At 40.5% G+C, this 23,205-nt stretch overlaps 1 protein-coding gene across 3 annotated transcripts in view; it reads left to right on the top strand.

The window, feature by feature from the left end:
* kirrel1a (kirre like nephrin family adhesion molecule 1a) overlaps positions 1-23,205 on the top strand; it is a 45,558-nt gene that overhangs the window by 9,404 nt on the left and 12,949 nt on the right. For 2 of the 3 annotated variants that reach the window (XM_028038825.1, XM_028038823.1), the window contains exons 2-5: positions 11,329-11,481; positions 21,587-21,736; positions 21,818-21,975; positions 22,652-22,802. In XM_028038825.1, coding sequence (XP_027894626.1) covers positions 11,329-11,481; positions 21,587-21,736; positions 21,818-21,975; positions 22,652-22,802 — 612 coding nt within the window. The remainder of the gene's footprint in view (positions 1-11,328; positions 11,482-21,586; positions 21,737-21,817; positions 21,976-22,651; positions 22,803-23,205) is intronic. The other variant, XM_028038824.1, reaches the window with a different exon arrangement.

Here is a 23,205-nt window from a genome sequence, read left to right as displayed (position 1 = left end):
GATCCCACAGCTGGATAGGAAGATGAGCAGACACTCCCGTTGTGTCTATATCTATATCTCTGGGTAATAAATCATCTGGTCAGCTGCTGGGACATTAACCGACAATGATGTTGACAGTAAAGTAAATGCTCAGATTTTATATGATTATAAACCAAAGTTAGCTCTCCCAGAACCCCACAGAACCTTTGCCAAAGTATTGGAGGTGTAACAGTTTATGGTGGGTCTCAATAAATATTTTTTTTATCTAGTTTGTTATTAGTCACATTTTAATCAGCATTTTAAACAACATTTTCAACTTAAAAACCCTTATTTTGCAGCTAAATGATCAAATAAATATATAGATATAGACACAAGTTCAACAACAAAGATGTTTATTATTTTTAATCTGTTATTTAGGTTATTCAGTCATCAGATTGGAGTAAAGTCCTGAAATAATTGCCAGCTTATTTAGTAATCAATTAATTATTAACTGGATTATACAGATTTAAAAACAGACATTTGCTGAAAGAACAGTCAGAGCAACATAAAACTGCTAAAAAAACAGAAAAAAACTCATTTTGCATTACGATGAAAAAATTTAACTTTGTAAATATGTTCTACCTGGAAAATATTTACAATTCTGGGTAGAACAGTTTTTGTTTCACCTGGTTCAAAATACTGTAAAAAAACAAAAACAAAAAAAGCCTCCTGTTAAGCACTGATTTTTATCCAGTTATTAATTGGTTGGTTTCAAAAATAGTCAATAGATCAGCTCTACATGGCTGAGCTTTTCATGTTGAGTCATTTTTAGCTAGAGATTCATCCTTTACTACAAATGATCAGTTTTATTTTATTTTAGGCAATAAAATATTTATTTTCTTATGTGAAATGGGAATTGAATTATTGGTTTATTTTCACCTTTTTATGTATTTCTAATATTATAAAACATGGCCTAAGTGGTTAGATGAAAAATCTGCAGAAATAGCCCATTTTCTATCCAATTAATCATCCAAATATTCAATAGAATATTCAATTACTAAAATATTTATTATTTGGAGCCATATTAATCAGTTTTAATTTCCACCCTGTTGGTAAATATTGTTATTGGCTCAAACTTTCTTATCGGTGCATCCCAGCAGTAACGTGACAATGTGAAAGAGTACAGAAAAAAATCTATTCAATTCCTAGACCTGGGAGTTCTGCATTAATTCAAAATTTTCAAAAATGGATTTTAAAACACGTTTTTAAGTTGTACATCTTTGTTGCTCCAATTTGTGAGTTTATTGCTTTTTCACATCACGAGTCCACTTGGCCTCCATATGGATTTTGAATGATTCTTTGATTTTATTTTATTTTTTCACTTACAAAGGAGCCAGGCAGCTAAGCTAACCTAATGCTGGTAATTTAAGTTACAGAATGTTATGCACAAACCTACTTTTGTTTTAATATAAACTGATCGATTTTGATACAGTATGAAACCTTATAGAAATGTTTTAAAGAAATTTTCTGTTTGTCTTTAAACAATTTAAACACAATATCTAGACTGTTTGAATAGAAAAATTGTTTCTGAATTGAGAATTGTTTTGGAATCAAATCGAATTGCTAGACACTGAGAGATTAGCATCTGTAGATGTGAATACTTTTTGCCAGCACTCTAAATGACTGGTTTCACTTACTTGAAATGGTTTTGTTTGCTGTTTTGTTTTTTGCTTTTTCCAAACCCAAACTTTAGAAATCCCCGTCTTCCTCTCCCTATAGCATTGTCTCTGCGTTCCGGTCGACGCGGCGACAGCTGCAGCACCCGCATGTCACACCCAGCCAGACCTGGGCAGCGGAGAGACGGCGCCACGTGATTCCTGTGGCTGCAACTTTGTCCTGAAACAATGATGTCATCGTCCATCACACACCTTCCCCGCCTCTTTGTGTCCCCTCATCGCCGCCTCAGCCAGTCTCTCCGCCAATGCCATAGGCTGCGCATTTATTCGAAGCAGATTGAGTATTAGTGTGAAAAAGAGCAGGGAGGGAGGAACTCTGGCTCGGAGTCTTAATTGAATAGGTGGAGGGACGATGAGGTCATTGATTTTCTCTTTTTTTTTTTTTTTTCTGTCCGAAAAATGGATGTACCGAACATGGGGGAGGGTTTCATCAGACGCTCAGATGCACGTCGCGGGTGTGCTCACAGACACGCTTGGACAGAAAACTTTTTTTTCTTTTTTTCGGGCAGTTACTTTACACGTCAGCTGTTGCTATGGTGACGTAAGTCGGCGATCCAGCCGGGCCCGGGGATTGGCTGGAGAGGAGCGAGGGGAGGGGAAGGCGGGTACAGGAGGATACGGGGAGCGGGACCAGACACAAAGATAATTAGATGGACGCAGAACGAGTCACACAAACAGCATTTTATTATTTAGGATGTGATTCAATGACAGAAAGCTGAAGTGTGAACTGTGGCATCACACTGTCCCATATTGCAGGATGAGGTGAAAAAGGTGATAATAAGGCAGAGAGAGACGCGCGGCTGAAAATAGCTTCAAACATCTGCACGCACATACAGCAGCCTGGAAAAGTGTTTGCCCCCCTACAGATGTCCTCTGATTCTGGTTTTGTACAGGAGTAAATACAAAACGCTGACCTTTTCGAAAGACCTTTGCTCAGATAGAAATGGTTTTTAAGATATTGTTTTTGTTTTATTTCAATTGCATTTTTTTACCTGACTTTAATTAAATGTAAACTGACGGATGGATTAGTATTGTCCTTGTGGATTTTCAACTAATTTTGTGATGCATAAAATTAGGATACACTGATTGCAGTTTTCTGGCCAGTCACCAATCTTTGATAAGCCAATTTCTGTTTTGGTCGATGCCAACTTTTTTTGTCTGAGAAGTTGCCAATAGTGGGGTGATTATTGTTAACGTGAGCATGTGTAGATGTCACCTGCTGTGCAGGTCTGTCTGTCAGTCCAGTGCCAGATCAACAAGGCCTTTGTGTAGGTAGGTCAGATCGGTGGATAAGATCGATTTCACACTTATCAGCCGATCCACAATCCGCCAATACTAAGGAAATTGGAGCTGATTTACCATTTAAATGGATTTTTGTGTTTTTTAAAGAGACGGTATTATGTGTTTTCCAGGAACATAGTGCAATGTTATAGCATAATCAAGTACGTTGTTGCGTTCAGTTGATATAAAAATGCTACTAAAAGGTGACTTAGAAAAAATGTGACTTCCTAATTTAATGGCTTGATATTGGGCCTCTGCTCTTTCTTAAACTCCGCCTTCAGGAAGTCCTCACAATATGGCTCCTCTATTAACCCTCTAACAACGTTTTTATCAGTGTTGGACTGAGAAGTAGCTCCTATAATTAGCTCAGCAGACGCACAGGTGTTTGCTAATTGCTGCTGGCTAGTCTGAAGGAGCAAAGTGGAGAATTGTGGGGGAGGGCTGCACTGTGAGGCGGGAGCTTGGAAATTGCAGTTCAGAGGAGACCTGTGCCTTGAAGGTGGAGCTAGGCCCAAACAGGCGCTTTGAACAGCTGAATGGTTGCCATGGAGATTAAAGGATTTCTAAAACATGCATGAAAGCGTCATGCGAACACTCCAGGTTTGTTTTTGATGAGGGAATAACATAATATAAAGATCAAAAAGTAAATTTTACATAATACTGCTCCTTTAATTGGTTGTGGCCATTGAACTCTCCAGGCCATTGTTGCCTGTCTCTATCTTAGTACCTCTCTATCTAACCTAATGATGCAAGTGAGGCCTGCAGTGGTTTAGATATTACTCTGAGTACTTCTGTGAATCTCCAAGATGAAGACTATTCCATGTTTTCTCCCTTTGTGAATGACGGCTCTCATTGAGGTTTACAAACCTTTCTTTGTAATTGTTTCCAGACTGGTAGACGTTGGTGACTTAGTTGGATTTGTTTAGATCGGGGCAGGATGTGTGGATGTCTTTAAGAGTACTTCATGATTTAAACGAGTTCCTGAGTTATAAAAGAAGTAATCATTAGAAAACCACATTTCGCATTTACCCGCAATTTATCTAAACAAATTAAAGCTTCATTACTTTGCCATTAACACATCATCACACAGTGTGCGAGTTGCTGGAGGCCTGAACTGCTGTGTCTGTTCACACTGTGGCGGCAGAGCTTTTAGTGAGTCACTCGCCTTTGGCATTTGCGTCCGCTTCCACAATCGGAGGTTTGTCTCTCAGGGTCCTCACTCCCAGATTAATCCTAATCCCTTTCAAAACTTTTGACTCGGGTTGTACTTAATCCTCGACGAAACTGAGACTCATTCCCTGCAGAGCCGGGCGTGCTCTCCGCTGTCTTGGTGTTTCACTCAGGAAACCGCCTGCTCGTGTTGATTGCATGCTTCGGGATCGGCGCGGTCGTGTTTGTGTGCGTGTTGACAGGAAGTGGTTAGCCGGCGTGGTGAACGTTAAACCGTCCCTACTGCCAGTTTGGTGTTTGTACGTCTGTGTACATGTGCATGTGGTCGTGGTCTCGGCCCTTTGTGGCCATCTTTGTGTGGACAGGGTGATCAGAGTCCCCCGGTGGCATCACGGGGACAAGCGACTCAAGGAAATCAGGGCACTCTAAATTTGTCGCTGCAGCATAACCCACTTAATGAAAGAATACAAGCTCCCTTGCATGCAATCTCCCTCCGACTGCTCGGTGTGTGTGTGTCTGCGTATTTTTCCTTCTTTAAACACACAGGCACATGCACCCATGTTGACGAGTGTTAACTGGGTAATATGGAAATCAGAAGGCGAAGAGCAGATGCACAAATGAGTCAATGTTTTCAATCATCAAGCCTTTGCATGGGTGTTTTCCTTTGCAGATTGTGTAGCCTCTGCTCAGAAGCGCTCGGTCTGGATTATGTTGTTACGGTTTATGGAGGCAGTTGAGGGAATACCTCCAGCTAGCACATCCGAGACAGTGGAGGAAAGGATTTGCTTGCCCTTAGGCTGCTGTAGAGGTTGCAAGGTAGTTTAAACCCAGCTAAACCCCCTGTACACTAGACATCTGAGAAAAGACTTTTTAAGCTTTTTATGTAGGTAAATAGCTACTCTAGGCAGATTTATCATGAAATAAAGGAGCAGTCCAAGGAGAATGCATAAAAAATATGTAAGCATTAAAATAAGGGACATTCTATGCTTTTAAAATGTATAAGAAAATTAAATTAATTTGGGGTGGGACATTTAACCTATTATTTGTAAAACATGAGGACACTGTCATTTATGGAAGTTTTTTATAAGGACATCATGGCTTAGTCTGCAAGAAAGATACACAAAGCTAACATACTTCTTAGTAAGACTTAGGAGATCTGTGCCTTACTTGGTAATTACATTGTTGTAATACTAGATCAACATTGCCATTATAAACAGCAGTCTGCTGTAGGCAATATCTTTTATGTCCTAGAAAGCAAATTTTACTTATAAAATAGAAACTCTATCTGACTGGTGTACAACAACAGAGTAAGCCAAGGTTACTGGGACCAAAACTGTGTATCTAAAATCATCAAAAGCCCACAAAAAGCAGAAGCTGAGGTTCACAATTACAGTCTCAGTTCATACCAGTGTCAAACGAAGCAAATATGTTACCTGAGCAGATTATTAAATGCAATGCTATCGCTGCCGCTTGATGAAGCAGAATGACGTTTCCAGCATTCTGAAAACTTCTAACATGATCAACCGACCACTTGTTTGCTCGACATGGTTTTGAGATTAATGCTACGACAAAAAATCTTAGTACTTAAATGTTGTGCATTTAAGGCGGTGCAGAAGACAACTGTTTTATTTTTTAGAACTGTTCGTAAGAACTGAGAAGCTGGCAGCCAGCACCCCTTTCTCTGTGCTTCTTCTCTGTGAGGTATTGTTAGCTTTAGCATGCCCAAATATCTGAAATTCATTCATTTTGTCATTTAGAAATGTTTAATTACTTTAATTTGTACTCAGTTATTTATTTGACATTAAGGCCAATTTCTGATTTTACAGTGTCATGAAGCAGGTAGTGTAGTTAGCAGCTAACATTTAAGCTACTATTTAGTCAAACGTACTGTTCATATTCTGTGAACCATGTGAACTTCTTGAACACATAGTAAAACGTAGCAATTGCATACATTTCTCATGATGAATTCCTTCATTTGCTACAAACCGAATGGGTACCATCACAGTTGATGAGCCAGTGGGTCGCCTCACCCTGATTCTTATGAACCAGCTAGCTTTAGCTGCTGTGCGTCCTTGCGACTGTTTCTGCCAACTCTCAACTTTGTCGTTTTTTGCAGTCTGATATGAATTGAAATTAGATCGCTCGTTGTTGTTCTTTTAAATCATTTATGATTTCATCAATTATTTCTAACTCTAATTCTGATTAATGACTGAGATGTTTGTATTACTTTCTTCACAGCCATAGATGTACAGTACATACAGTGCATGTCCTTAGTATTCTATAGTTTTAGTGTGTGTAATTGTCTGACTCGGAATAAAGTAATAAAAGTTCTCCAAATTATGGAACACTTTTAACTAACTGTGTTTTTTTAAATTGTTTTGCTTTGGAAAAAATACGGGTATAATCACTGTACAGAGTAAGTGTTAACCAGGATCTTTTGTAATACCTTGAATCTGTCACTAAAGGCAAAAACTAAGGTTTCTAAGTTTCTCCAAAATATGCTGTAAAATCTTGCGAACTTATTATTGCGTATCATCTCATTGTGTGAGCTGGATAGTCAGTACACTTCTGCTGGAAAAAGGTTTAATAAAGAAATCTGATTTTCTGAATCTTGCTAATTATTTTTCTCAAAATCAACTTTTCCTAAAGATCCCTTGGAAAGGGAAAAGTTCTATCAGCAGGAAACGTACATTGGTTTCTGTTGTACTTTTGAAACCAACGGTTTTGCAATTGCCTTTCATGCGTGACTTAAAGTCCCTGCATAATGGATAGCACTGCGCTTTGTCAGCATATTTCAATATTTCTTGGAAAGACTTTTCTCCCTGGGGGCCTCGTCTGTATTTTGGAGTCTAAGTAGACACTGCCCACCTTTATGTTGAAATTTTAAGAAAAAACTTCCAACAAGTGAAAAAAATCCTTAAAAAATGTTTTGTCTCATCTTAGACCAGCAGCACTGAAGCATGTAGGTTCACCCAAAGATAAAAACAATTATTAAAAATATATAAAAACAAAATTAAGAATAATGTTCTTTACAACAAATACAAGATTACCTCATGTACTCTATTTTTAACCCCTGATACTGCAACAGTACATCCAGCGGTTGCTTAAAGCTTGATAAACCGTCCAGAGTAACTTTGCGCTGAGTAACTCTATGCCAAAAGTTAGTAACTTGTAACCCCCTTGGATATATAATAAGATATATAACTCTATATCTTCAGTTATATAGAATGGTCTTGTGTAATTTAGTTATAGCAAACATCTGATAGTTTGAATATTTGACAAAAATTATTTCCTACTCCTAATTATCTTTAGTCATAGCGTTTTCCAGAGATGCTATTAAAACCTTTGCGAAATTAAGTAAGCTTTTTTAATCTTCATTTTCATCAACCTTTGCTAATGCAAAACATCAAAATAAGTAAAAAAAAAATGCTGATGAAAACAGTTAATAATTTAAACTAATTATTTGCACAAAGTATACTACCCTTTATTAGGGGCGCCGTATGGGGGGGTTAGGACAATTCTAAGGGCCCGTGACCGACAGGGGGCCTTCCACAATTTATATATTTATTTTTTGTTAATAGAAATTTTAAAAAATGTAGGCCCTGTCAATTTCAAAATTAATCATATTGTTCTAAGATTGCTTTTAGCAGTAAAAATTTGATGTTACCACTCCCAGACCAAAAAACACATCCATATTTGCCCTGAACCCCCCATCCACTGGATCTGCATGAAATAGTTCGTTCCTGATCGGCGGACTTGACGGTCATGGTGTTCAGCAGCAGTCAGTGGAAGACAAGAACGACTGTGGTGCTTATTTTGCTGCTAAGAAAAATTATAAAGTTGGGTTTTCAAAAAAAAAGTTAAAATAGAGAGAGGGAGAGAGAAAAATTTGTAACCCAGTTTTTCTCCGAGAGGTTGTTAGACAGTGTGAGATTATCAACCATTTAGCATAGTTAGCTTAGCTACAGACTAAATGCTTTTTCACTAGCATTTAATGAATTAAGGAAAGAAATCACCAACATATTCATATATTTAACTTGTCCCTGTGCCTTTTATTACACTTATCAACAGATGAGTGAGTCAGCAGCAGCTCTAACCCACGTCCCTCCTGACCCGTCCTCTCCTAAGTGAAATTAAAGCTGCAGTATGTAACTTTTATAAAAAATAAAAAAAATTCACATATTTGTTAAAACTGTCATTATGTATAGCATGAGAGATAATTTGTGAAAGATTTATTTCCTCAGCTTTCTCCCAGTGCTATCTAGAAACAACTAATCAGAGACAGGAGAGTTTTAGTGCTGTCAATCACAATCTCATGTGGCTGCTCATCCCTATGTTGTAGCTAGCGCAGCCTGTTGTGAATGCTCAGTCTAGTTAGCATAGCTACCAATGACAGCAGATCAACGATTTTCCTGTAATTATTAGTTGTTTCTCCACCATTAGCACATTTAGCAGTGAGTGAATGAGGTTGATTGACAGCGCTAAGACCTTCCTCCTGGTTCTGATTGGTTGTTTTAGTCGGGACTTTGCATTACTTTAGCCAGCAATAGTAGTTCAGGGAGCTGTGATTGTTTTCACAGATTATCTGTCCCATAATAAACTGTCACAACATGGTGACAGTTTTAACAAATATAAAGAAAACATATTTTTTATTAAAGATATATACTCCAGCTTGAATAAAATGCAACTACACAGCATTTCTTGAAAAGTCAGGATTGCTTTATGTGTATTTTGCATGTTGCTTTTGACTGTTGCTCATGGGGAGAGACATTTCAGTAATAAAACTAATAGAAAAAAATTTCAGCAACCTACTTGATTACTGTATGCGGACTATTGGATGTAAAATTCATGAGCAGTAAATATTGTGCTAGTATCAGTATTGAACCAAAGAAAGCACGTTGCAAGTTTTTAAAATTGTGACGCTTTTAATGGTCAGAAAAACTCAAAAAATTGTAGCAGCAGCTGCACAGGGGGGTGGAGGGATTCTAATTTTTTATCAGGGGGCTCCAGACTCCTGGCAGCACCACTGCCCCTTATGGCTAAATATGAATTTTTGCTACTTACTTGTACGCTGGAGAAAGTGTTTTACAATTCCTCAACTCTGGTTTGCTACACAACTATCAATCCATACAGTCAAAGAAAAACTACTCTAAAAATAAAACCTACCCAGAGACAAGATGGGAAAAGTAGGAATCTCAACAATGGAATTATTAAGCATCGTCATAAAAAAATTTATATATACCGTATATATATCAATAAAAATGACAAATACTGCACCAAAGTGTCGATTTTGGGGACTTTAAACAGATAAAATGTTTGCAGTTGAAGTTTCTTTTTAAATCTCAGTCTGATAGTCATATGCTTTTGTTTTTGAATTCATTAGTTAATCCAGTTAAATTGGGCATTCCTCAGGGAACAAACACAGGCTTGTTTTTTTTTTAGAGGGGTTGGGGGCGAGTACTGAGTTATTCTAGGTATGCACGCTGCCAGGCTCCATCTGCATCTGATTCCTTTTTCACCGCATATCCTCGCACATCCGCTTTATCTTCAGAATATTAATGCGCTGCTCTGTCAGAAGCCATTGTAAGGATTGCTCCTGAAATCTTTTTGCATGACTGCTTTCTTTTGTTTCATCAGGCTTAGTCTACCTCTACAAATTGTGTTAAATATGACATGATGTGGAGGGGGTTGGGGGGTTTGAAGGAGTAAAAAAAAAAAAGTGAGTAAACGTAAAAGATAGGGACATGGGGAGGTATATAGTACACGGGCATATGGCAGTTGTTAAAAAAAGACTGCAATGGGAACCTTCGGCGATGTGCTTTAGGGCTCTGAGGGAGACTTGTGAGGGCATGAGAGACGTAGAGTGAGAGGGAACCAGAAGTGACAAAAAAGTAAAGAGGACAAGTAACAAATGTAAATGGTAAGAAGTGGAGAAAAAAAAAGGGAGAGAAGGGAAAAAGTGAGAAGAGAGATGGGTGAATGAGGGAGGGAGGAGAAAGTGCTAGAGGGGTGATATTTAATGTGATAAATGAGTTGTGACAGTCCGCCTCTAACCCCCTTCCAACCAGCAAGGAGGAGGACCACAGAAATAGAAAGCATTATGGGTAAAAGGGCATATACGCCATTATATATGTATATAGAAAGAAAAACGGTACTGTAGGAATGGCGAGTTTGGAGGGAAATCAGTGCCAGCAGAAGGACATTCATAGGCAGCATTATAGATGGAGAAAGGGAAGGAGGCGAGTGGGGATGCATGCTTATAGCCTGTAGAAGCAGTGAGTGAGGCAAAGCAATTTGGGTAAAGGACACACAACATCATGGAGAGGGAAGAGAAGGAGAAATGCAGAGGAAGGAGGGGAAAGGAGGCAATGCAGCAGTGGGTTAATCATCTACTCTCCGAGTTTCTTAAAAATAACAAGCGGCAGAGGGGGAGAAATGAACGGCAAAGTGGAAGGAAGGAAAATGTACAGAACCCTTCCCCCTCCCGCCCCCCAAGCCTGAATGTTTTACGCGTGCCCTGCCTTTAAGGGACAGCTAATTACTCCTTGTCATCACACAGCATGGAACGGTAGCGGGGACGTCGGAGGGTGGGCTTTTTCTTGTTTTGTGCTCGTATTAGGTGGTCGTTGGGAGCAATGGCGGCACCAGGCCATCTGCTGTGGTTTGCGGTCTATAGACTGGAAGGCAGAGGGTCCAGAAGACAATGACAGCCACTGTAGTTCGTGTTGGTAGAGTGGAAGCCAGGGAGATGACTCATCGAGAGGAATGAAGAGGGGAGAGACGAGAGGGAGGGCCGGCGGGTTTTGACTAGGGGTGGGGGGGCATAAAAGTCGGGAGCGAGAAGTCGGGAGCCACCCCGATGGCGGAAGATCATTGTTTGATCTCCTCTCAATGAACTTGAAAAGCCTTCAACCCAACTTCATACTACTTCTTCAACTCTTTTCTGATTTTCTTTCCTTTCATACCTTTGTCTTTTGTCTTGGTTTGTTACCATGGTGCTCGGTTTGTGGCTGCAAGCCACAGAATGATCAAATGTGGTAATGATGTCAATTCATTGCAATTGGGGGAATGTAGATTTGAATGAAATAGTCGTCCGATAGCAGACACATCCAATAATAACACTGGGGTGGTTGTCTGTAAAGTGTCTCACTTTTCTTTCTTTCCACATTTTCCTCCCAACCAGCAGTGAGGACGGCGAGATTCTCTCAGGAGCCGGCAGACCAGTCGGTGGTGCGGGGCCAGACGGTGATCCTGTCCTGTGTTGTCTTCAACTACTCTGGCATTGTTCAGTGGACCAAAGATGGTCTGGCTCTGGGCATCGGAGAGGACCTTCGGGGTGAGACATTACACTCGGTCCTTAGATCTTGCCTTCTTAACACAAAGACAATTTCTGTTTTCAAATTACTTCTGATTTCTTTTAACTGAACTTGCGGAGGCTGCATCAAGTCAGGAACTCTCTTTTAAACTCACATCACACACAAAGAGGACTAAACATTTTTCTTCTGCCAAGATTTTGCTGAAAATGAAGGTTACTAAACTTGCCACCTTGTTGTAAAGTTCATGGCAACACCTAGGGAACATTGGACATTCACCTATCAGTGGGACTTTTAGCTCTATGACAAAGAGCTCTAAAAGTCTTTGGCAGAGAGGAGTTTCAGTGGGTCCCAAGTTTTTCAAAGACTTAAAATGAATACAAAGATCTCCCAGTATCTTGGCAGACATTTTTTAAATGGTCACTTCAGCACAAGATTGGCTAACCATACTTGTTAGAGAAAATATTGTTTTGAATTATACTTGTGACCTACTGGTCTTAATGAAACAGTGCCCAAATGCACACTGAAAGTAGGAAATACGTAGATTGAATTGATTTCTAGTAGTGCTTTAGCTACTGCTGGACAACATTAACTGGAGTTTAGTTATTTGCCTCTGTTGGCGAATTCTATGCGGATGTTGTGGGTTTTAGTTCCTGAATTGAATTCTCCAAACTTTTATCAAACTGTGCTGTTTGACAAAAAAATGTAACAACTGGAAGCAAAATGTTACATGCACGATACTAAACTGTAGCTCACCAACAGTTAAGCTACAATTAACTGTGGCTACTGAAGCTAACCCTAGCTACTGTTAGCTTCAGTAGCTACTGTAGCTGCAGTTAACGTTAGCTACTGCAGGGCTAACTTCAACAGCTAAAGTTTTCTGTAGCTACCAAAGTTACAGTAAACTGGTTTTAAATTCCTTTAGGGATTTTGAAAAGGATTTTAAAAAGGAGCTACTGAAGCTAACCCTAGCTACTGTAGCTACAGTATGTAACTTAGGATTAGCAAAATAAATTCAAAGTAGGTATGTTAGCTTAAGTTCTCCGAAGAGATGTAAAACAAACAATTTAATCTGAAAGGACAATATAATCATTTTGGTAGGACTGTTAGTACAGCAAGAGTTTAAAAATAAACTTTTACCTAAAGTCATTCTATGGCTGACTTTATAGAAAGTCAGCTATGTATTACTCCTGATGTTTGTATTATTATTTACCTCTATAGGAAAGGCTCTTCCATAGTAAAAAAAACTAATCATGGGATATGGTGGTCCGTGAAGGATACTCCGGACCCATCCTTCAAATCTGGGGAAAATAAGGACGCATTTGAAGAAGCCTTTGAATTCGGACAGGTCTTGTCGCAACGCTATGACGTAATCGGCCTATAAATCCGTCCTTCGAAGGATGCGTCCCCTGAATTGGGACACCGCTTATACATTCAATATGTAGTAAATATTCATACTCTATCAATATCTATTGCTATTGATAATGTCTATCGCGATATTGTCTAGTCCTAATTGAGGGATTTATCACCCTCTGACATTCATTCACACCTCTCCTTAGTAGCTAAAAACTTAATTACTAACAGCCACAGTGGCATCAGGGAACAGACTTTAGTTCTTTACACTATAAATATTCACAAAATCTAAACTTTAGTTGAGTTGACACAATTTCTTTTGGACATTAACAGGATAAGTAGCAGATCATCACGTACTAAATGGTTAATATGGTATGTATGTTCCAGTTATATACGTCACACTTGTCTATTAGCCACAATTTTGTGGATTTTTGTGACTTTTTTGAGGGATTTTTGTGGCACTTTTTCCACTGGAACAGACAGGACCACTGGAACAGGACCACACAGGTCCTCTGCAACAGACGGGCCGAAAACCTCCAACAGGAATCCACAGAGGAACCCCACCAGGAGCTTTGGAGCAAGCGAACCCTGAACACCGCGGCATCAGTTCCCGACCCTCGCAGGAACTGTGTGAGGCGTCGGGAGTGGAAACCGGCTCAGGACTGGGCATCAAGCCAGAGGCAGATACAGACAATCCAGCAGACGACATCAGCAAAATGTTGTGTGGATCCGGTGAAGGGAGCGACTGGCCTGGTGCCTGACCCAAGCTGGAAAGGTCCGGGGCTTCAGTAGTCTGCTGATCTGGCGACCCCACGGTTGGGGATGGAGAGACAGGAAGCACCCAAACAGGCCTAGCTTAGGTAGTCAAACATCTTGCCTTCTGGGGCCTGGGAATGACCCACGGGAAGAGATCTTCCCGATCTCCGTAAAAAAAAAAAAACACAGGTCATCTTCCTGCAACCGTGGCGGAGACTCGGACTGGAGACTGTGCCTTTCCTTTGGCTCAAAATCTGGTGGGATTCTTCTGTCAGGGAGGTTTTTTTTTTTTTAAAGTGAGGGGTGATGTGGCATCTTGCAGTTTTAATTTCTCTTTCTTTTGACACGAGTTAACAGTACAAGGGTGGCACTGGGTGGAACACAACACAGACATAAACAAGAATCCCACAACAGACAAGGACGTGACTCAAACTTAAATACTACAGGAAACAGGTGAGGGGGAATAACTGATCAGGAGACATAGGTAACAAACATGAGTTAAATTAACAGAGGAGACAGAGCTGAAGAATGACCTAGATCCAAATAGACAACAAGTAAAACCTGACATCTGACAGAAAACTAAATCCATGAAACAGAAAACCCCACAACACCGATATCGTGACACAAACGTCCACAGAAAGAGGCGCTTTCTAGTCCTCTAAAACAAGCTTCTTGCTTTTCTCACTGAAAATGACTTTTTTTTTTTGTTTCTCCAGTCTGAACCGTTTGAAAATTAAATATCTAGAAATTAATACTACCTTTCTTGAGGACAATTAGCATTGGTCAAGAACTGAAGCACCCGGAGAAAACCCCTACTAACACAGGGAGAACATACAAACTCCCACAGAAAGAGGCGCCCAGTTAAGAACGAAGATCTCTTTTCTGTGAAGATGCAGCGCTAACAACTGCATCACCGTGCTGTTCTTTTTTTTTTAAGTCCAAAATATGAGATGTATATTGAGGCCTTTGAAATGGTTCAAAGACCATAGTCTGAACCAGGACTGGTCCTCTAAAACAAGCTTCTTGCTTTTCTCTCTGGAAATGACTTTTTTTGTTTCTCCAATCTGAAACGTTTGCAAATTAAATTTTCTAGAAATTAATACGACCTTTTTTGAGGATAAATTTACATGATTTTGGACATTTGGGGGGAACCGGAGCACCCGGAGAAAACCCACAGACTTTTTTTATTTTTTGGGTCCAAAATATTTCCCCATTACTTATTTGACGCCTGGCCACTTTCCTTCTTGGAGCTCCTGGTTCTTCTCTGTCTTGGAGCTCCATTTTCAGATTTTCCAACTCTGTTTTGTAACTGACCTCACAGGCAGAGTACATTTGTTCTAAGGCACTGAGTTGTTTTTGGAGAGCAGAAACATCTCCTTCATATTTAGATTTAAGTTCCTGATATAAAACTTTACTCTGGTCCAGTTCGCTTTGGAGACGTTGTACTGTCTCCGTGGATTGCTGCTGCAGGATAGTGTACTCTTGTTCTGCTCTCTGGCGCAGATTGTTTTTTTCTGACCTTAGTGTGTTGATGAGGCAACGGTCATACTTGGTTCTTTCCAAATTAAATTCTTTTTCGCAGTCAGCCTCATACTGATGACGTTCAGCTTTCTGTCTCAGTCCAGTAATATCTGTGTCATACCTCCGGTTTAATTCTTGGAAATCAAACTTAATCTGCTCCAGCTCACTCTTCAGATGTTTTTCACTTTCCTGCAGGTTGGCGATCTTCCTGGACATTTGTTCTGTGAGATTGTCCTTCTCAGCTCTCAGATTTTTATTGAGGTTTTGCTCGTGCCTGATTTTCTCCTCATAGAACAGCTGCATGTCTGGCTGCAGGTTCCCCACACCTGCAGCTTCATATTTTGATTTAAGCTCCTCGTAGTGGGTCTTCACTTGTTCCAGCTCTTGTTGAAGAGCGTCATTTTTTCCTTTTTCTGCCCAGATTTGTGACATAAAAGCCTCCTAGCTGCCTCCGATTCCTCCAGGTCCCGCTGCAGCTGCATTTTCTGCTTGTGTTTTATGTCGCCTTGTATCTGGGCAGCAATAACAGCAGCTGAATTGGAAAACACTTCTGCTGGCAGTAATTTTCTCTTCATTTCCTTCAGTCTTATCTGCCTTTGCAGTTCGGCTTTTGTATTGTCCAGTTCTCTTTGGACGTAGGCGACCTTTTGGTTCTCCTCGAACCATCTTGCTCTCTCCATCTCCAAAAGAGAGCCAAGTCTCTGGAGCTCTCTCTGAAACTCAATGGGAAGCTGGTGTTGTCCAGCTCTCCACTCCCACAGCTGGGGTCTCATCCTGTACTGTGGACTTTCATGTGACATGTTTGGACAAAGCAATACTTGTTCAAAACAGTCTTGAAAAACTATCTCACCGTTTGACTCTGAAAGCGCTTTGCGTACGTCTTCCTTCATCATTGGAATGATGATGCGAGTGTTTAAGAAATCTACCACACTCACCAACCAACCTCCTCCCCTTTCATCCGACATTCAAGTTAAAATCAGCAGCCAATCAGGTTGGACAAAATTTTCTTGTTCTGTGCCATTTTCTAGATGTTAAATATTGCATAAAATGACCAGATAAAAGATGTACAACAACGCCAGTTTAAACTTTGAGCTATTTGCAAAAAGACTGAACTCTGCAACATTAAAACATGGATAGAACTCCAACTATGTCAATCATAACTCTTCATCTCTCCAATATTTGTGTGAGTTTCTGCTGGTGCAGCTCCGTGTTGCCTTCAGGAGAATGGGACATCAAAGTATCATCCATAAAATGTCACCCACATGGCATTTACTGTGCAAACCAGAGCTTTCATTGGAAAAACAAAAGTTCCAGATCCTTTTAATGCCATGAATATATGGAACAGAAACGTGGATTATATCTTTATATAGATCTATTGATTTATAGATTAATAGTTTTACTGGACAGAAATGACAGAACAAAACTGGTTCTTAGTCAAATCCTAATGAGTCAGATTGAAAGTGTCATGGAGTCACTGAACAGCCTCATGACATTAACACTGACATGAAAAATAATATTGAAGAAAAAAATATATAAAATAAAATCTAATTAAAAACATAAATAAGTGATAGGTTCCTTACTGTTATTGTCTGTAAAATATATTTCTTCTTAGTGTTAGCTGTGGTCCCAACAAACCCATGGCACTTTAACAATATTATTTTCCCTTTTATCTGAAGACAATGACTGTTTATTCTTGCCATACAGTCTTCTGTGTTAATTATTGTTCAAAAGGTCTTGCCATACAGGTTTATTCCTCTGTATTTACTTTTGTTTCTTAGTTCATTCTTGCATTTTGTTCTTCATTCATTTCCATTTAGTTTTCTTTGATTAGTATTATCCTCTCTTGGTTTATTGTTGGCTTCTTTAGTTTCTTTCCTGTTGCTAGTTTTATTTTATCGTTTGTATTGACGCTCACCACCAGTAATCTTTACTCATCATGTCATTCACCTGTCTGCGCCGCCTAATTATTAGGTTATGTAAGGTTTTTCCATGAATATTAATATCTCCTTGTGAAATATCTGAAGTTTTATATCTTTCTTCACTCTTACTTACTTTGTATACCTTGAAATCCCAAAGGAGGGAAAACTAGCTTCATTTTGTGAAACGGTTCTTTGCCAAAACTAAAGAAATGCAGGAGATTATGAACTAACTTTAATTAACTGATGTTTCCCTCAGTTCTTTTTTATGAGAAATCTCCTCGGTTCAATTTTCAAATATGAAGCTGAAATCTAATTTTGTACAAATACAAGATCACTAATGTTTAAAATATAATACCTTCAGTTACCATGTGCAGTTTTCAACTTTGGTTAGCTCATTAAGTGGAACAGCTGAAATCTTTTTACTTTGGGCTTTTTTACAATCCAAGTCTTCAAGGTTGCCTATCAGTGTGTCCTCCAATCACAGCACCTAGTCATGTTCAAACCACAAACATCTGGGTTTTATAAGGGATTTATTTACAGATGAAAATCTAATACCCTCCTTTACTCTGGTACTCCAGAGTAAAATGCAGTGGGAACAAATACTGTCAGAAGTCATCTTACAAATAAATGATTGTAAATCCAGGTGTCCTGTGAGGTTTTCTTTTGTAGGTTAGCTCATCTTTGAAAAATGGAACGAATATGACACAGCTGCAAGCCGACCAAAGCATGGGCGTCTACCTAAACTTGGTCATCCAGTAGATTCTTGATCAAAGAAACAGACCAGATGGCTACTGTAACTCTGTCGAAGCCGCAGAGTGAAATAATCTGTTAACAGAACCTAACGTTAATGTGGCCTCCCTTATATCTGGCAGTGCTTCCAATGCTTCACATGTTTAACACCGGTAACAACATCATGTTGAAGATGCTACAATAACTGACCTATCATAAAACAACTCAGATCCTTAACGCTCCACCGGCTTCATTGTTTTGAAATGGAATAGATACTATTTCCTTTCTTTACTGTATAAAAGATGTAGCACATCTTTGAGTCACTACTATAACCATCTTCATCACCAATAGTAGTCCTTAGGGGTGTGTCTCTACTAGCTTTGAACAGAATAACTGAAAGTTTTAGACATCCTTCTTTGCAAAATAATTGAACCACAGTCAGCTTGGATGGAGAACCTTTTACCAGATTGTCAGTTATACCTTGTTTCCATTGAGCGATACAGCATTGTACCGATGCGGTTAAGGACACTATTTTCTGTTTCAACTGTACCATTCACCATTCTAGGACCCTCTAAGTACATAAAACAATGGTTTGGTTAGGGTACAGCTAACATCATCCATTGATTAAGGGACAGAAAATATTGCTGCTTGTGTCGAACACAAAACTTACTAGACTGTTTGGGCTGAACCCTGCATAGTGGCAAAGAAGGTAGAAGTTTGTCCTGTAACCAGTGGGTTCGTCTTTCGAACTCCCACTTTGTTAGTCTCAGTCTTTGTGTTCTTGGGCATGACATTTCACCGCTCCTTGCCTACTGGTGGAGGTCAGACAACCTGGTGGCAAACAGTTTTCTGTGCTATAGCGCGTATGAGGTTGTAAGAATTTTCCAAAGCACGGATGTGTATGGAGGGTGTCTGCTTTGAGTTCACCTAAAATTCGCACAGACCTCTGAGGAGTGAAGTATGTGAGGACCTTTAGTTTCAGCAAGAGACTCAAATGATTCAGTTTGAATAGCCTCCTGGCCATTTTCTTCAACATTTCCTGTGTGCCCATGTGATTTGAAGCAAACTACAATCGGGAGAATTTATGCCATACTTTCAATATTGGCTTTTTCTTGCTGCTCTTCCTTAAAGACCAAATTATGGAGCATATGCCTAATAATGGTTAGGATAGTGTGACACTTCGTTTTTTTTCTCCCACAGCAGATGATACCCCCTGTCACATCCTATTGTTCCAAAATGTGCACATCCTTAGCTGGATGCTAAATTTACCCAGCCTCAACGTTAACGTTGGATGGGAATTTTCTCCGCTGCCTCCGGCGCCGTTCTCAGTCCGTCAGCTCGGCTGAGCAGCATCACGCTGTCATCGCCTCTGTCAAAGCAGGTCGCCTCCGCTGCCTCTGCCCACCGAGGGGGAGCTGGCTAATAACCGGCTAATGTCCGGTATGCGTTCAGGGCGGCATATGTCGGCTAACTCGTGGAACACCGCAGCTGTTTCTCTCTCTCCGGTGATTTTCCACTTTGATTTCTGTAGGACTTGGACCAAACTCCAGCAGAGTGATTCATCTGAGTTACAACACTGGTTCCAACTGAGAGAGGAGGGGGCTGGTGGAGTTGCGCAGTTACCGATCAAAACATGTGGCCAGATGTGTAACTGATTATCCCACTGTTAGTGATATGCGGTTGCTGTGTGTTTGTTGGTGTTGTCTCCATATTTGCTGCAGTTTTTCCTTCTCCACATCACCTCACAGCAGTGGAAACACCGCAAGGCGACTATTTGGGACTTTCTCCTCTAACTGTCAGGCTATTCCTGTGTGACCTCCTCCTCTCAGATCCCTTGTTCCTCTCTGTCCCCGCTGCTCTCCTTCACTCATCTGCCTTTGTTGCGCTGAGCCCTCTCTGATTCTTCTTTTAACTCGTCCGTCCCATCACTCATCAGCCTCGCTCCTAATTCCTGCCCTCCTCCTCCTTCTCTCTGTTGCCATCACTTCGTCGCGCCATTAATGTAACGGCTGAAGGCTTCGAGGCAGAGCTTTGCGGAAACATGTGACATGCCCTCTGTCCTTTCCACACGCTCCTACGCATGCGACACCCTGCATGCAAATGCGTGCAGGAGAAAGGTGGCCAGAGTCGAGGAGAAGGGAGGTCAGGCAGGTGAAACTGCAACAGCGGGCTTCGTGCTGCGATGCAAACAAATACATCCTGCACCATGGCCTGAAGTCGATTTAGGTCCTCTAAAACGCTCCTGTCATCATGCATTCACCCCCCCACCCGTTCTACTTGTGTGATGCCAGAGGAGTGCAGGGTCGCCACCTAATGGCGAGAATGCACACCGTCTGCACAGCTGGAGCTGGGTTGGGGGAAGGGAAGATCTGGGTAGGTTTCTGTCTGAGTGAAACTCTGGTGGCCTTTAGGCTGAGGATACAAAAGACTGATTTTTATCCAAAAAATTTTTTTTTTTAAATTTATTTAACCTTTATTTAATCAAGGTAAGTTGCTTGAGAACAAATTCTCATTTTTAACAACCTGTTAAGAAAACACTGAAACATCGTTTGATAGAAAATTGTACAGCAGAATAAAAATAAAGATTAGTGCTGTCAATCAATTAACAAATTAAATCAGATTATCAATATGCCTAACTCTATAAGTTTGAAATCTAAATATCGCCCATATCAGAAACTGCCACTAAATGCACATTTTCAAAACTAGCTTAGGGAAATGTTTTATTTCCTCAAACCAAGCATGTCTCAAGATTCTTAGTTTTCAAAGTTTTTATTTGGAGGAAGTCACGTTGTTTTAAACGTTAATTTAGAAGTGTCCCTCTCCATTCATTTCCTATGGAACTTGTGCGATGAGGCGACATTCATCCACCCAACCGACTGGCGTAAGTCATGTATGGGAAATTTTGAGCTCAGAGACGTAAATGGGAACAAACGGGCTAGCGACGCAACACACAAACGTTTAAAAAAGTGGCTGCAGTGACAAAACATATTGCAGAGTGATTGATGACATCTAAGTTATGGAGTTTTAGATACAGATTTGTAGATGATGTCATCATAATAAGGGATATAGAGGACTTGGTCACTTTGACCAAACTCTGCTTTGCAGAATGAGTGACAGGTAATTTGTTGTGATATAGAAAACCAAGTCTTTATTTGACATTGGGAAGTAATTTATTTATATGACTGTCAAAATGGAGAGTGCTTATACATAGGTATTTATATGACGTGATGAGCTGAAGTAGTAAACCTCCTCCAGAGATCTGGAGGTGGGGATTTCATGGGGTCACATGTATTTCGTCAAGCCATGACACTCTGGAGATGCACCAACACACTTTTTTCTCTTCTGATACGAATATCTGAGGTTTGTTATTGTCCGATACAGAAAAACAGCTGAATTTACTTTAAATGTTTGTTTTTTAAATATAATATAAGCAGAGACAAGAATTTACTAAATTACAAATTTATTTGATAACCCTGCACCAGTACAACATACTTTAATACACCAATAGCTTCACAAGCTTCACCAGACATGTAAAAAGAACAACTTCAATTTGTTCTTTTTTGGCTGTTATACTTGGCTGTTATGAGTGTAACAAAATGAAGATGTTGATTTTTATTTTTTTCAATAATGGGACCAATACAGATATTTATATTGGATCAGTGCATCTCCACTCATTACCATAGGAGCTTTGGGGATGGAACCCATAGGTGGTTTGGTTTTATATAATCACTTCATTAAGAAGGCAAATTAGACTGGATATAAACTGGATATAACGTTAACCTCTGTATTTTCTTCCTACAAGTTGTCTCTCGTTAAAGTCTTGGTGCCTGTGTGTTTGCGTGTGCTACAGCTTGGCCCCGGTACCGTGTGATACGGGTCCAGGAGCTGGGTCAGTACAACCTGGAGATCCTGTCGGCCGACCTGTCCGACGACGCCTTGTACGAGTGCCAGGCCCCCGACGCCGCTCTGAGGTCCAGAAGGGCCAAGCTCACTGTCCTGAGTGCGTCTCCGCTTCTGGCGTCTTCTGGAGACGACGTTCCACACGTGGTTTGCGTTTCTAACGTCTTTCTGTCCGTTTCAGTCCCTCCAGATGACCCGGTGATTGACGGAGGACCAGAGGTGCTGCTGAACGCAGGGGAGTCCTACAACCTTACGTGCGTGTCTCGCGGAGCTAAACCGCCTTCGATGGTTGAGTGGATGAAAGACGGGCTGCCGATAGAGGGTGCTGTCAGTACCACTGTGAGTTTCACCACGCTCTTCAAGGGTTCATTCACATCAGCCCTGTTTAGTCCACTTTAGTTGATCTGTAGTTTGTTTACCTGGAAAGTCTGGTTTGTTTGGGGGAGGTGTGAATACGCAATCAAACCAATGTGTACTCTGGTCCACCTGAAAACCTAGATCTTGGTTTGGCTGAAGTGACCTCTGGCACAGTTTGAATGCATACGTGAATAGTAAGCGCATCGGAGATCACTCCAAAAGAGGAAGCCAATTATTCTGGGTAAATACAGCCAAAACAAAAGCAAGAGTCTAGTCCTAGCGGGAGAAATGGCTCATTACCTTTTACAATGGACAAGAGAAATCCTGCAACCACTAAAATCTCCACTTCTTTGTTGTTTGTTTTGTGAAGAAGGAAGGTGTGCTCAGTGTCTTCTTTGTGGGTTTTTTTGCCATTTTCTTTAGGGGTTCATAGTGTAGCGCCAACCTGGGACCTTAAAGGTGTTTTCCCACCTGATAGCCTTTCACTCTGCACTATGTCAAACAAACCAAACTCTTTGAGTAACCTGTTCCCCTCCTCACCTGTGGCAGTGCTGCACCAAGAACCACTGAAAGAAACAAGACAAAACCCTCTGAACAAGGGACTCAAGAATGTGGTCAAGCATTTTCTAGGTGTTTTCACTGGGTGTCTGCTCTCCAGGAGGTGCTTTCAGACAGGAAGAGGGTGACCACGCGTAGCTACCTTCCCGTCCACCCCATAGACACCGACACCGGGAGGAACTACAGCTGTGTGTCCACCAACCAGGCCGCTCCCTCTGGCAAGAGCACAACCGTCACCCTTAATGTTCACCGTAAGTCCTGCTGATGTCACCACCAGGCATCAAATTGAAATCCAATCCAAAAGTATTTATACTTCTTGAATTTTCTCACATCTTCACACATCATAGTCACTAATTTCACTACTTTGACTGAAGACTGTTTCTGTGTGACATCATCACTGCTAACCCACCTTGTTTACTTTTACTTTTCCACCTTAAATCTCTGCCTGGATGTATTGTTGGAAATCATCTGGGATTTGGGGTTGTAACTTTTAAGATGCTATCTAATCAGCCAATCCCAGTTGTAAAGACTACTCCTTGTTGCCATGGTGACACATCATAATTACTGTCTGAAATTTGGGGGAAAAATACGAGCAAAAATTCTTCCTTCTGCATCCAACAGCAGAGGTCACAATTGTCCAAATGTGTAATGCCT

Source organism: Xiphophorus couchianus, chromosome 14, assembly GCF_001444195.1.
Source record: "Xiphophorus couchianus chromosome 14, X_couchianus-1.0, whole genome shotgun sequence".
Lineage (NCBI taxonomy): Eukaryota > Metazoa > Chordata > Actinopteri > Cyprinodontiformes > Poeciliidae > Xiphophorus > Xiphophorus couchianus.
This window is presented reverse-complemented; position numbering and strand designations above follow the sequence as displayed.